We start from the raw sequence: 15,097 nt of genomic DNA, 5'->3' as shown, positions 1-15,097 counted from the left end.
AATTTTTGCTAAAGTACTTCGGGAGATAAATACTCCTTAAGAACTCGTGGGAAATGCAGACCTCTTGAAAATCGTAGATCGCGACAGTTCAAGATTGCTGTTGGATGGAACCCGTAATATAAAGTCTTCCGGAGAAGACGAAGAAACGTTTGAACACGAGACTTTCTCATCACCTTTGGAAAAAACTGTACACGATAACAAATCTAATGATGATAAGCATGTAGTATATACATCTACACCAAAATCAAGCGGTGTTAAAAGCTGGTTACGATATTAATAAATAATAAATGTGCCAGAGAAACAATATTTTACCCCTCACCATGAAGCAGCATTTTCTGGGGTCCACAATTTAATAAGAGTAAATAAAAACAAAATCTCCCCCAAGAAAATCAAAGAGTGGCTGCAAAAACATGATGCTTATACTTTACACAAATCTATTCGGCGGAAGTTTCCACGGTTGTTTTACGATGTTAATGCTAGAGACAAATTGTGGGAAGCAGATCTCATTCAACTGACGTCATGAAAAAACTACAACGACGGAGTGTCTTTTATTTTAATTGTAATTGATGTATTAAGCAAATTTGTATGGGTGCAACCTTTAAAAGATAAAAGTTGCCGTAATGTAACAGCAGGTTTTAAAAAAATTCTTGAAAACAGTCAATCTCGCTCGCCCTTTATGTTACAAACGGATCGAGGGACTGAATTTTTAGGCAGTGAATTTCAGCGCTTTTTGAAAGACAATGCTATAAAATTTCGAGTTGCCAAAAACCCTGATGTTAAAGCGGCCATAATAGAGCGCGTCATACGAACGTTTAAGGAGCGTATGTACAGATATTTTACATACAAAAATACTTACCGTTACGTAGACGATTTACAAGATTTAATTAGTGGTAACAATAATACCCCCCACTCTACAACAAAGTTAGCGCCAAGCAGTGTAACAATATATAACGCACATATAGTACGACAAAATTTAGTCAATTTGAGACAACCTCGAACAAAATAACGGCACAGTCAACGTAAATATAATTAGTCAGTAAGTAATTATGTACGCATAAGCCGTGATAAAAATGTGTTTGAAAAAGGTGCAGTTAAAACATGGAGTGAAGAGATATTTAAAATTACTCGAATTTTGAAAAGACAAATTTACATGTATATGAGCTCAGTGATTTAGATGATGAAAAAATTGAAGGATTTTTTCCTCTCAAGAACTTAACCCTGTTCGCAAAGAGCGTGTCTCAGAGCAAAACCATAAAATTAACAAGATCTTGGAAACAAGAGGAAAAGGGAAAAACAAACAACACTTTGTTAGTTGGGCAGGATACCCTGAAAAATTTAACTCGTGGATAAATTCAAGCGATTTAAAAAACAATGCATCATAACGAGTTTAATGTAACTCTACCTAGCAATAGTAGTATGATATATTTTCCGAACAATACTTCAACAAATTTTTTTACTCAGTTACCGAAAGAGATCGAGCTTAGTGGTAAATGGGAGGTAGAAATTTTCAAGATTCACGTACAGTTCACTATTTTGCATGTACGACGAGAAGAGGCAGTAATAAGCGATCCTGGTGAAGAAAAAAAGTGTTTTATTCAGCATGGCACCTACGACTCTGTACATAGTTTACTGAAAATAGTAAATTTAGCCGCTTAAGAAATTAATTTCGAAAGCACAATTGTCAAGAGATAAACTCCTTCAGCCTACGTACCCCTTCTTAATAATAGATTTCATACAATTGATGTAGATATAAGAGATCAATATGGTAACCCAATATCATTTGAGTTTGGGACACTGACCGTGGTGTTACATTTTAGGAAAGTTTTCTTTTAAGCGAATCGTTACAAAATGGTTTTTTACGAGGGGTATCACACACAGCACGGGGGCGGAAGAGGAGTCAAGCATGTGTTTGCGGGGTCATATAGACAGAGAGCACATGGATTAGGCTCTTTTTTCACTGGGATTTTTCGGAGTACTATGCCCTACATAGTCAGAGGTGCTCGTGCCGTTGGAAAAGAAGCTTTACGAGTGGGAGTGAATATAATTGACGATATAGGGGAAAGCAATATTCCATTTAAACACGCATTCAAGAATCGGATAAACGAATCTGGTAAAAATTTAAAACGTAAAGCTACAGAAAAAATTGTGAAGCTAATGGAAGGATCGGGATATAATGCTTTACCATATATGAAAAGAGCACAGTCTCAGCGTAAAAGCGGTGGTGTAAAAAACTCGTTAAACGCTGCAGAAAAAAATAAAAAAAGTCGTTCGAGAAAAGTCAAGCGAAAAATAGGTACGCGTAAGAAAAATAAAAAAAAATAGTAAGAAAAAAAAATCAAACAAAAAGGTAAAAAAAAAAATTGTTCGCAAAACCGAAAGAAAGATAGTAAAAAATAAAAAATCAAAACCAGTAGATATTTTTGGATAATCATGTCTTTCCTGCATAGTCACACAGACCCTTGACATTAGAAGCCAACCGATGGGTGCATAACAAACCTGTTTTGTCGTTAAGCGACGAGAGTCCAATAGAGTTCGTTATCAGTTCTCAAAACGAGGATTACATTGACTTGGCCCATACGATGCTCAGAGTGAATGTCAAATTGACACCTTACGACGAGGATGGGGATGCGCTTGTAGCTCCAGTAAACAATTTTTTACACTCAATATTCAACTAAGTTGACGTATATTTTAATCAAAAACTCGTGACTCCCGCAAATAATGCTTACCCTTACAGAGCATACATTGAAACGCTTTTAAATTACGGCCCTGAAGTAAAATCATCGCATTTTTCAACAAATCTTTGGGAAACAGATGTCGCTGGTGAAATGGACGAATTGCCCGGCTCGAAAAATAATTCAGCTCTTACTAAACGTCAAGAATATTTGAAAGACGGAAAGACCACAGACTTAATGGGTCATTTACACTGCGACGTATTTAATCAGGATAAATTATTATTCAATGGCGTCGAAGTTTGTTTACGTCTAATACGCTCAAAAGATGCTTTTTGTCTCATGGATGCTTTAACGAAAAATTATTCTATCAGCATTACTGAGGCTACGCTTCTCGTTCGGTGAGTGAAAGTTAGCCCTACAGTTTTGATCGCACACGCAAAATCTTTGGCTAACACTACGGCAAAGTATCTAATTACGCGCGTCGAAGTCAAATCTTTTACCTTACATAGTGGTATAAGCGGTGACTGTTTAGATAACGTTATCCTTGGACAACTTCCGAAAATAATCATTTTAGGTTTTGTTGACAACAAAGCCTTCAACGGAGATCGAAAGATGAATCCATTTAACTTTCAAAATTATTCTATAAATTTTTTGTCGTTATACGTTGATGGTGTACAAGTCCCTAGTAAACCGCTGCAACTGACTTTTACAGGTAACACACCTATGTACGTGGAAGCATACCATACTTTATTTTCGGACACTGGGATCTACTACATGAACGAGGAAAACAGTATTCACAGAAAAGACTATCCCAATGGGTATTGCCTGCTTGCATTCGATCTTACACCTGATCTCTCATCACATTTTACAGGTCATTGGAATTGAGTAAAAAATGGTACATTGCGAGTAGAGGTGCGTTTCGAGACAGCTCTCACGAAAACTATAAATTGCACTTTGTATGCTGAATTTGACAACATATTGGAAATAGATTCAAATCGTCAACTAGTTGTAGATTTCAACTCATAAGAATTCATACATCTGTTATTATGGACTCGTTGCAACTGCGTTTGCAGTATACCTGCAGCGACGGTCGGCGTATTCCCCGCTGACCAGTTACCTTTTGTTTGGACGAGACCGTGCGCTCTCATACTTAATACCGACGAAAGTTTCAAACCTGGCTTGCATTGGGTAGCTATATAATATGTTGATATTAAAGGTGATGGAGTGTACTTTGACAGCTATGGCCTGCCACCCACGATCTCTCATCATATTGATAGACTCAAAAGAAACTGTATTACTTACTATTGAAATGAAAACAGCTTCAACATATTAATTCCACCGTTTGCGGAAATCACTGTATCGATTTTTTCATTTTTCATGTGTAACAACTATTCTTTAGGCATGTTTTGTTCATTTTTTTCAACAAATACTCTTATAAATTATAAAATAGCTGTAACTTTTTTAATCGTATAACTAGACGTAGGAATTATAGAAATAATCTTATTTTAAGCAACATATGTACTCAAACTAGTAAATCTAAGAGCAACCATAGAAAAGTACATTATTAAAATTTATATGTAAGCTTAATTCGATAATGTGAGTTTTTATAAAAAATATATGTATATGATACATTTTTAGATGGTTTTTATTTTAAAAACCCGCTTAACCACCCACTTCTAATAATTGTTTTACGATGTACTTTGATGAAAATAAATAACTTAAAATTATATTTTTAATTTTCAAAATTCTTACACAAAATGTTATTGAGAAACGTAAGCACCAAGTAGACTTCCTTGACTTTAACCGATGTTCGACTTTAAGCCGATGCATTTTTCCAATCCCTGTAGACTTATGAGTAATGAAGTGTTTGCTCGAAATGTATAAGTATTCCATAGCTCTTGGGTGTCTCTGACCCCATTTACTCTACACTAGGTTTTAGTCTATTTTCAAAACTATCAGCCAGTGGTCGAACAATTGGTCAAAATGTTCTTCGATTTGGTGCTAGTTTACTTTATGTTTGTTACAAAAATCGTGATCTATTGTCATGAGATAATAGATTATGCTATCTATTCAATACACCATGATTTTAATTGGTTGTCGATTAATATAGCTACATATTTCAACGCAAAAATGGAGGAATATCTAAAGTATAAGGACGTACAGGACTATGGTTGTCGTCTGGAAATGTCAATCGAAGAAATCGGAAGGAAAACAAAGTGGAATGATTTTGTTTCCAAGTGGCTCAAGTTCGGGGAGATGCACGGTGTGATGTGAGAGTGAAGTTTTCATATGAAGATCAATACTGTAATAACTTGAGTTATGGATCGGAACCAATATGCTCGAAACATGAGACCACAACGGGATCACTATGTGCAGCATATCACCTCACTACAAAAGCTATAGAAGTCGGAGTACCTGAGGATCATATGGGTATGGTGGCATTTTCGAGCTGTTGCTGCGTAAGCAATACGCTTATGAATTTAACTTAATACAATCGGACATAGGCCATCAAACATGGGAAGTCGGTTTGAAGAAACGGAGTCGCCACCTCTATCTTTGAAATGGATTTATTAAAGAAATAAATTGTGACAACAAGGAATGTGAAGAAGGGTGTCGTGAGGTACGGGGACGATTTACTTAAACTGGTAAGCTCGTCATGTATCGAAGAAATGATTAAAGTGATTTGTAAGTAAAAAAATTAATCTAGATGTAAAATTATACGTTTTTGATATTTATATTTATTAGACTAATTTAATAATATTGTAAAACATTTAAACATTCTGTTTATTTTTATATAATATATGTATAAAATAAATTTTTTAATTTATTCAAAAAACCCCATCCACCACCCACTCCTTATAATATCCCTTAATTTTCCTCCCTCCAAAAAAAAAAAAAAAATTGTTACCGACCAAGCAGCATCGGTAATAATATTTTTATTACGTGGGGCCACCGCTCGCCCTCTTCCGCGCATACTGGCTAGCTACACAGGATCACGTGGCATCTGCTAAAATAGGACCCCGGCCACGCCCCCGCTCTCGCCGCCAGCCGTATGACATATATCTATGAGAGTGTCTGAAAAAATAGTACCCTTACTACTATTCTATCATAAATTAAAATGACAATCTGGAGATAACTACTTAACGGAAATTAGGAATGTTGTCTTAGAGAATCTCAAAGTTGCTCAGAAGGTTTCTGTAATTAGAGGATAAAAGAAAGCAATTAAAGCTATTTTCCCCACCACTATTGTAAGGAGAGCTGGGGAAATATCAGAACCCCCATAGTTTACCAACTCCTAGAACTATGGATGCCTCAAATATTAGCTGATAACATTATAAGTAAGAGTTGAACACTTACTTAAAATAATAGCTACTTCATTAGACTTTTTTTCTAAGAGGAAGACAATTTTATGGACTAACTAATTGTATGTTACACTCATAATTTAGTACCTTGATAAATTTTGTAAACTGAAAGTTCCAAATCTCAAAAGTTCGCACCAAAAGTTTGACAAATCAGAAAGTTCAAAGTATAAAAGCTTACAATGGTAAGATCCATCACGCATAATTTATCATGGACGTTAATGTTTGCAGGTCAAAGTGGTATCTCATTGCTCTCACATGCATTTTTTTTTATTTCTCTAACATTATGATTTTATTAATTTTTAACAATATTAGTCATACATTTCTCGACTTCTAGCAACCTGTTATTAGGTTAATTAATTGCTACCTTTTCTACATTAAACTTGTATAGCATGTTCTTAATGTCTGCCTACTTGTCCTGCAGTTTGGTTAAGATACTATACGGGCTGCAGAGACTTAGTCTGCTTAGTATCTCAAATATATTATGCAAACTCATCAAAGCATTGTTTTTATGAGTGACTCCGTAAAGAGCAAAGTTATTTTGATTTCATAGAGTAGATGCGTATCGTACTTTTACTGATTTTCTTCCACAAATTGCTAGTACACTTTTTGTGTAATTTAATTTAAAATAATTATTGATAAAAATTAATTTTTTAGAAACTTTACTTTAAAAAAAATTAAGAAATATTAGGAACTTAGTTCTAAGCCACAATAGTTTAGGTAAAACTACTGTACTTAGCTTCTTGAATAGACCTGTACTTCGTGTCACCACACTAATACTAAGTACCTTTAGTTTATACTTTGCAATAGATGCTTTGACTGAGATGGAATAACATCGTTGAATGATTATTAGAAAGTTTAAAAATCAGCTATATATTATGTGTTGTTAAAAACAAAAAAGGCAAAATTTAACGAAACTACTTACTACACTAATGTGTAAGGAGCATTATTAAAATCATTAAGTGCTTAAAGTTATGAGAACTGATATGCAAAGAAAAGTGGTGAATACAAATTGGAAGACTCTTTTTATCTGAGCCATTTATAATTTGTGTTCAGCATAGTCGTTGACTAACATGAGTGTACCTATATATTTCTTGGGCTGCAGGGCCTTAAAGTTTACATTACAAGATTGTTTGAGACTTGCTTCTTTAACGTAGGAAATACAAACATCTCAACCCTTCAAATAAATATGTTTCAATGTTGTATAATGTAGACAATTTATTATAAATTAAATGTTTAATAGTAATTAAAGGAGTTTTTATCTATTATTAAGAACAAAAACCTGACTATACACAAATAATTTCGTAATAATAAATTATATTTTCAAAACTCATTTCTAGTCATATTAGTGATAAAAACGTTAGTTTAAAAAAGCAGCAATGTCAAATCTGTTGCTTCTTATTTTTTTACTTAAAATTAATTTTGTAAGCATTCTAAATAACATTGATTTAATACATTTTATAAATTTAATAAGAATGTCTACATATTTACTCTTTAATTTTTCAGGATGTTGGAGGGTTGTTGCTTTCAATCACATATTTAAATGAACTTGGAAGCATCAACATGTCTCTCTACAACAGTAATTGTTCAGAATCACTGAAGAACCAAATTACTGATATACTGGAATTTCTTGTTGATTCTAACGTAGGAAGTAAGATAAAGGTAAAACAAGTTTCTTATATTTATTTTTACAAGCAAACAATGTTTTTTTTGTAACGCTATCATTCATGTGGAATCTTATCTTATACAATCCTAAATAATGAGTACATATGAATATTTTAATGTTAGCCTTGATTAAATTATACCTTTTTCATCCTCATTTATTCTTCAAATGTGTCCAATTATTAAGATGCAGAATACAAATGCTTATTTGACTTGAATCAATAAACCTATTTACGCACGAGAAAGGTTGTTTTGAGCTGATATATTTTATTTATATAAATGCGTCAAGAATAATATAAAATTACGTAAAATTTTTCATACGTGTGTGTCATTATTGTGACAGTATGTATTACATGTTCTGATAACAATATTCGTGTTAAATGAAAACAACTTCTTGAAAGAGTTAAAATATGAAATTAGGGAGATCAAAAAATAGCATCCTGTCACATAAAACGAAGCAATAATAGTTTAACATCCTACCCGATAAAAAATCTATACTTATATATAAGCTTGTATAATTTCACCTCACTTATATATAAAGCAAGCTTTTAAAAACCATTATAATCTTAAACCGTCAGAACCAGTAATGCTCAAAATTACTATTTCTTTAAAATTCTTAAGTGGTTTTCGCAAGGTTTTAATTTTAAAAAAATTAATAATAGTAGCAATACATAAACTCAATAATTCGAAAAAAAAACGCTAGCTTTATTTTAAAACCTTTTGCTATAATAGCAACCCAGGAAAAACCACCCTGAGAAGTTTGGGCAACCCAATTTGCTGGAAATTTAGTCAGCCCCCTTCTTAGTGTTTTTCGGCATACGTATGGCAGAGGCATTTCTCCAGCCCCCTTTTCCGAGTAGTAGTGACCAGTTAGTTATCTGGGGAGTGACATGAAGATGAAAAACTCTTTAATCAACAGCGTATCTCGCTGTCGCGCAATCTACGTATGCAGACACTCCAAGGGTAACAGTCAAGTTACCTGCAAAGCGGCTCTAAATTATTAGAAAAAATAATAAAAAATGACTGGAAGTAAGAGGGTTTGTACCTAAATGCCGCGAATAATTTTTTTGATTTTTTGACCCTCCTTCTGTGTAAGCGTTATGTAAATCAGAACTAACTCTCTTGCTCCAAAGTTAGGTTGACCTTTTTTTTTCTGTATTTTGGAAAAAAATTTAAAATAATACATCTAATAAATAATTACGGTTAAACGTTAAAATATTCGTTGTTTTAATGACTTTAAAATGATAAGTCTTTAATACGAAGCGTAACAGCAACCGAAGCAACGTTAGTCAGAACAAGTCTAAATACACATACAAGCATATTAAGCTGTGTTGTCAAAAGATGCCTTCATCAACTTGCCTTTATAAACTAAAGTCATAGTGGGACTTTAAAAACAGTGACTTTGAATAAAACAAAAATTCTTGTACGACAACTACAAGGTAAGAAAAATTTAAAAGCTAATATTTAAGAATAAAAAAAAAGTGTTTTGCTTACATAAACTTATTGCCTGGCTCCCCTCTCCCTACCTTGAACATATGTACAATTCAAACGACCCTGTATGTTGGATCACAAAAACGACTGAGCTCTGTGAAAAAAAAAGGTACTTGGAATACTATTGTATCTGGTGTAAGACAAAACAAGTTAGGAAAAAGCATTACAACTATCTCTAACGCTTTAGAGTGCTGTGATTCTCCTCCAATAAATTTGGTGCTACAACAGTAGGTCATAGAAGACCAGCCTGAGAAATGACCACCTCTATGTCATCTGCGTAGCATGTATGTGCTCATTGCCTGCACATCTTATAAATATATGTATATTTATAAGTGTGCATAAGCTGCAGCATTGCAGCTACTTTATAAGATAGCACAGAATATGTACATTCAAAATACCTGTCCACGCATCCGTGTGACAGTGCTAACACACATATACCTACGTGCAGTTTGCTCATTTAATCGAATATTATACTTGTTTCAAATATTTTTCAATCTCTTTGTACGTAAAACAAGATACGCAATATAATGCAAAAAGATCAAATAAAGCGATCCCTTATCAAGTAACTGTAAGAGTGTAACAATAAGAAGAAAGAGTTTTATCATTAAATTTTAGTTATGTGTACTATGATTAACATCATATAACTTTTATTTTTCTAAATAACACAAACTGTTACTGCGTATTATTAATCACTTTAATTTGTATTATCTTAACTGAATAACATAAGTTGTAGGTTAAATTACAGTAGCAGACTTTGAAGAGCCCTGAAAGGGACCTATGCACTTGCGCACGGTTGCCCCCTCCATCGTGCAAGTATACAAAACTTCCTCCACCATATAAGCTAAGGCTACGTGGATATAAGGGGGCGCTCTCGCGCACAGAGGGCAGTCAGTCAGACGCTACAGCGACACGAAGTCATTGGCCAGCTGGACGTACCGGCTACCGATGAGGTTTTGACACCCATTCAACGAACCTGGAAGCAATCCGACTAGGGCTTAGTAGTCAATAAAGCAATTATTTACCAACACGGCGTCCATTCATTTACTTCGGCCAAACCGTCCTGCCCTGCGGGACCCACACACCACATTCCTCAAGCTAGCAGCTACCCGGACCCTCGACACCGAGGCCCTCCTGGAGTTGCTCTACCACGACGCACCCGGGAAGCTCCCGGAGGCGCTTCTCGCACCACCCACAGCGAGCCTACCTAAAAGGAAGCGGCGTTCAGAGAGGCAACGAGTCCGGCGCAATACCAGGAAGCGTACGTCTGCATCGACCACCCGGCTCCGCAGTGTGATGGTGATACCGCCCACCAACACGCACCTGTGGGAGCACCATCGGAGGGAGCAATCCGCTCAAAAAACCTCCGACACATACGTAGCTCCCGCAACACCGGCTCGCACCCCTACTCTGTCACCACGAGTAGACGAGGCCCCCGGGTCCCCCACATTCCGACCAGCGCAGGCTAACCCTGAGCCACCCAGGGCAGCGAATCCAGGGGCTCAGGTTTCCAGGGTATCCGCAGCTCAAGACGTTGAGGGACCGGCAGGAAAAAGGAAGCTGACTAGGCCTAGTCTTTTCCCTCCTCCGGCACGCCACCCGTACGCCGAAACCCCCCGGGGTAGGCCTCGAACACTCAAAGTGGGACTCCCCGAGCTAAGGGATCCCCGGCGTTTTAACCAGGTAAGGAGGCGGTTACTCACGAGACCTGTGACACCCACCCGTGGTACAATCATACTGCCATAATTTGAAGCCGCAACATCAATCGGCCCTTACCAGGGCCACAACTAAGTCGACGTATTGGAGCTCCCTTCCGGCCCAACCGGTCCAGGAAGGGCCAACCACGCTGACATCCATAACAAGTGGCGCTCGACGTGGGGCCTATTAGGCAGAAACCTAAACGAACTTCACGACATAGTTAGCTGAGAAAATGCCGGTCGAACGATCACCCGTAGGAACGCGCTCTCGCTCAAACAGCAGGACACAAGGAACCACACTTATGGGAGTGGATAAACACCTAGTGGCGTTCGCATCATCAAGTTTCAATCAGGAAAATTCATTACCCCCACCACCATTATCCAACGTGGATATAATAGAGCGTCCAGCTCCGCCACAGTCAGTTGAGATTGAACCACAAGACAGTCAAGTAGCCAAAGAACAGCACCAGCCAGAAGACCCGAAAATTCCTAAAATGGCCGATAATCAGCAGATACCTGCCGCACTTCAGAATTGGGAGGCCTTTTCACAAGCCCTGTTCGCCCACTGGCCACCGCTTCCCGAGTTTTGGGGCAGTGATCATGAGGATCCGACAACATACGTCACCCGCTGCAACGAATACATCACCGCCTACAACCTACCCGACGGACAGCGCGTCAGCGTCATCAAGAAGGGCTTAAAGGGAGAAGCGGAGAAATGGTGGCAGTGCTATCGAAACATAGGGGTAGACTGGGAGCGCTTTCAAGAGCTATTGACCAATCGGTTCGACAACCCGTCCATGAAAGGGACACTAGTCGCCCAACTCTACGGCAAGAAACAAGGAGAAAAGGAGACCGTCGGGCCATTCCTGCAACATAAATACATGCTGTTCCAACGCGTCAGGCCAGACGAACCTGAGGCAACGCGTGTAGGGATACTCCTAAACTTGCTCTCTCCAACTATCAGAAGAGCTCTCAGGGCCCACACCTTTGACGATTTCGCGGAGCTTTTAACCAAGGCCTTGGAGGTGGAAAGAGACGAGGAAGACGAAAGGGCAACGGCCAAGAAAACACGAAAAGAGGTCCACGATGACAAACCAAAAAATATCGGGAGTAAGAGAACAGATCAGGAGCTGCCCAAATGCTAGTATTGCCCCGAGTATCATTTCCACAGAGATTGCTCAGTGCTGAAAGGTCGACGCAATCCTCCGGAAAACTGGTGAGAGGCGAGGGAGACACCGGCCACCCCCGCCCAACAGATCAACGGCCGGCAATAAATCAGATAGATGGTAGCCTGCCTCTCCTTCCACGTATTAGAGTCGAAATAGGAAGGAAGGAGGTCCAGGCGATATTGGATACGGCAGCCACCCACAACTATATATGCCAAAAATACTTGCCACTGATAACTACCATCCAGTCCAACGAGCATACGGCACACCTAGCAGCACACGGCTCAGAAATGACCATCGTTGGCAAGGCCAAGGTCGAGTGTTTCATTCTAGGGAAGAGATTTGAGGTGGAAGTTCTGGTCGCTCCTCAGCTCCAGAACTCCCTCATCTTTGGTCTAACCTGGCTCAAACGCGAGGACGCCATTATCGATCTCACACGGGAAGTACTCTATTTTAGATGTAACGTCAGGCTGACGGTGCCATTTACCGGGCAACCGTTACGGCACGTCATCCCCAGACCCTCTGATCTGCACCTTGATCATGGGTATCCCGAGCCATACTCTGAGACCTTCCACGATATCATAAGGGAACACGCCAAGGTTTTTTCCCCTATTGGAGGGACATTACCACAAACAAGAAGCGTGACCCACAGGATAAAGGTAACCGTTCAACGATCGTTCCAACTCCCCAACTATCACTATTCAGAAGAAAAAAGGAGGATAATCGACGAACAGGTCCGGGAGATGCTGGCCGCTGGAATCATTGAGCCAAGCACATCTCCATATAGCTCACCAATCGTTATGGCCAGGAAAAAGGATGGCAGGTTCCGTTTTTGCGTCGATTACCGCAGACTCAACTCAATCACAGAGGATATAGCTCAGCCCATCCCAAGAATGCAAGACTCCTTAAAAGACCTAGGGGACGCCACTATCTATTCTAAGATAGACCTGGATTCCGGGTATTGGCAAATTCCCATGGAATCAGAGTCCAAAATCTATACGGCCTTTAGTACCCCTTCGGGGGGATGCTATCAGTTCCGGGTCATGCCTTTCGGACTAAAGGGGGCACCAGGGACATTCGTCCGATTCATTACTCAAGAAGTTCTCACGGGGTACATCGATATCTTCTGTAAGACCTACGTAGACGACATCCTTTGGTTTTCGAAGGACTACCCAACCCACCTGGTTCACACGGCTAAAATCTTAGAAAGGCTGAACATACATAACCTCACAGTCAAGGACTCTAAATGCTCGTTTGCGAAATCAGAAATAGAGTTCTTGGGCGCCATAGTCTCGGCAGATGGCAACGGTGCCAAGCCAGAATACTTACGTGCTCTGTGCGACGTCACCGTTCCTACCACCAAAAAACAGCTCCAGTCATTCATCGGCTCATGCAATTGGCTACGGGAATACATCCCCAACCTAGCCATCATACTGGCACCTTTGACCGACCTCCTACAGGCCAAACGAAGCTTTAAATGGACGGCAATAGCACAAAGGTCCTTCGACGAAATGAAATCGGCTCTTCTCCAGCCCCTCATACTATCAAGGCCAAACCCTAACAAAAGGCTTATTCTGCAAACGGACGCCAGCGCACGGGGCATGGGTGCAGCACTGTATCACGACCGATTAGACGGCGAAAAGGACATAATCAGCTACGCAAGTGCCAAATTCGATCCTGCAGAACAAAGGTACCATTGCAATGAGCAAGAATGCCTAGCTATTATCTGGGCAATAAAACGCTTTCGTCACTATTTGGGAGAACAGCCATTTACCCTAAGAACGGACAGCAAGGTCCTGACTTGGCTGGCAAAGTTTAAGGATACCCAGGATAAACTGGCAAGATGGGCTCTGTTACTACAAGAATTCTCTTTCCAAATAGAGCATGTCTCCGGCCGAAACAACGAGTTACCTGACATCTTGTCACGTCAACCAGCGGATGAACACCAAGCTGAACGAGTCAACGAGGATCGAATCCTACCACCACCCTTCCAGATGGATGATACTGTTACTGAAAAGCCAGCTGTGTACCTCATTGACAGTCAAGATCTCGACGCTAACATAAAAACGTCCCAGCAGGAGGATATCGTCTGTCAAAGAATCGCCAAGCAGTATCTCGCATTGACAAAAAAGGTCGCACTTACCCAAGGAGATCAGGAGTTCCTGACAAAACATCAAATAATTGACGGCACGCTGCGTTACCGTCATCTTACCACAGACACATGGAAAATCCTAGTGCCAGCAGCGGCTCGAGTCCGAGTCCTTTACGAATTCCATGACTCCGAAATAGCTGGTCATCCAGGGGCAGAAGAAACAACTCGAACTATTCAGAAATACTACCATTGGCCAGGGTTGCGAAAAGACACGACAAGCTATGTGCGTCTCTGCCACCTTTGCGCTTGCGCAAAAGGGACGAACCAACCACAAGCAGGGCTCCAACCACATCAGCCAAGAGAGCCATGGGAAACCCTAGCCGTCGATCTTATGGGGCCATACCCTACCAGCGGAAGGAAGAAGAGGTTTATTCTCGTTGCCACGGATCTCTTTTCCAGATGGGTGGAAGCATTCGCCCTAAGTTCATCAGAGACTCACCAAGTAATCAAGACCTTAGACAACGAGGTATTCTCACGATGGGGATATCCAAAACACTTACTGTCAGACAATGGGCCCCAATTCGTCGGAAAAAAATGGCATGAAGCATGTGAACGATGGCAAGTCATACCTTGGACAACAGCGATATATCACGCTCGTGCAAACCCTACAGAGCGAAGAAATCAAGAGATAAAAAAGGGACTTCGTCTCCATCTTCAGGGAAAAGGCCATAAAGATTGGGATTTACAGCAGCCAAAAATTCTCTTTCAACTAAGAAGTCGAAAAAACGCAGCTACCGGTCTTACTCCAGGTAGACTGCTAACCGGTCAAGACATAAAACGTCCTGGAGAGTGGAAGTTTAAACTTCCGATAACACCGGAACCGGAATGGGAAGAAAGAATCCAGGAAGCCCGAAAGAGCCAAAAAAGGTACCAGCAAACATATGCCTGTGATCAGGCACCA

The 15,097-nt window shown here is 39.5% G+C and overlaps 1 protein-coding gene across 1 annotated transcript in view; it reads left to right on the top strand.

The window, feature by feature from the left end:
* Nucleotides 1–15,097, top strand: part of LOC106644454 (protein unc-79 homolog) — a 742,398-nt gene that overhangs the window by 302,006 nt on the left and 425,295 nt on the right. The window contains exon 4 of the mRNA XM_089592466.1: nt 7,538–7,693. Coding sequence (XP_089448592.1) covers nt 7,538–7,693 — 156 coding nt within the window. The remainder of the gene's footprint in view (nt 1–7,537; nt 7,694–15,097) is intronic.

This window comes from Copidosoma floridanum, unplaced genomic scaffold (assembly GCF_036245765.1).
Source record: "Copidosoma floridanum isolate Cflo_tuat_1 unplaced genomic scaffold, Cflo_Japanese_pri ptg000017l, whole genome shotgun sequence".
Taxonomy (NCBI): domain Eukaryota; kingdom Metazoa; phylum Arthropoda; class Insecta; order Hymenoptera; family Encyrtidae; genus Copidosoma; species Copidosoma floridanum.
The sequence above is the reverse complement of the archived record's forward strand: the minus strand, read 5'-3'. Positions and strand labels throughout refer to the sequence as shown.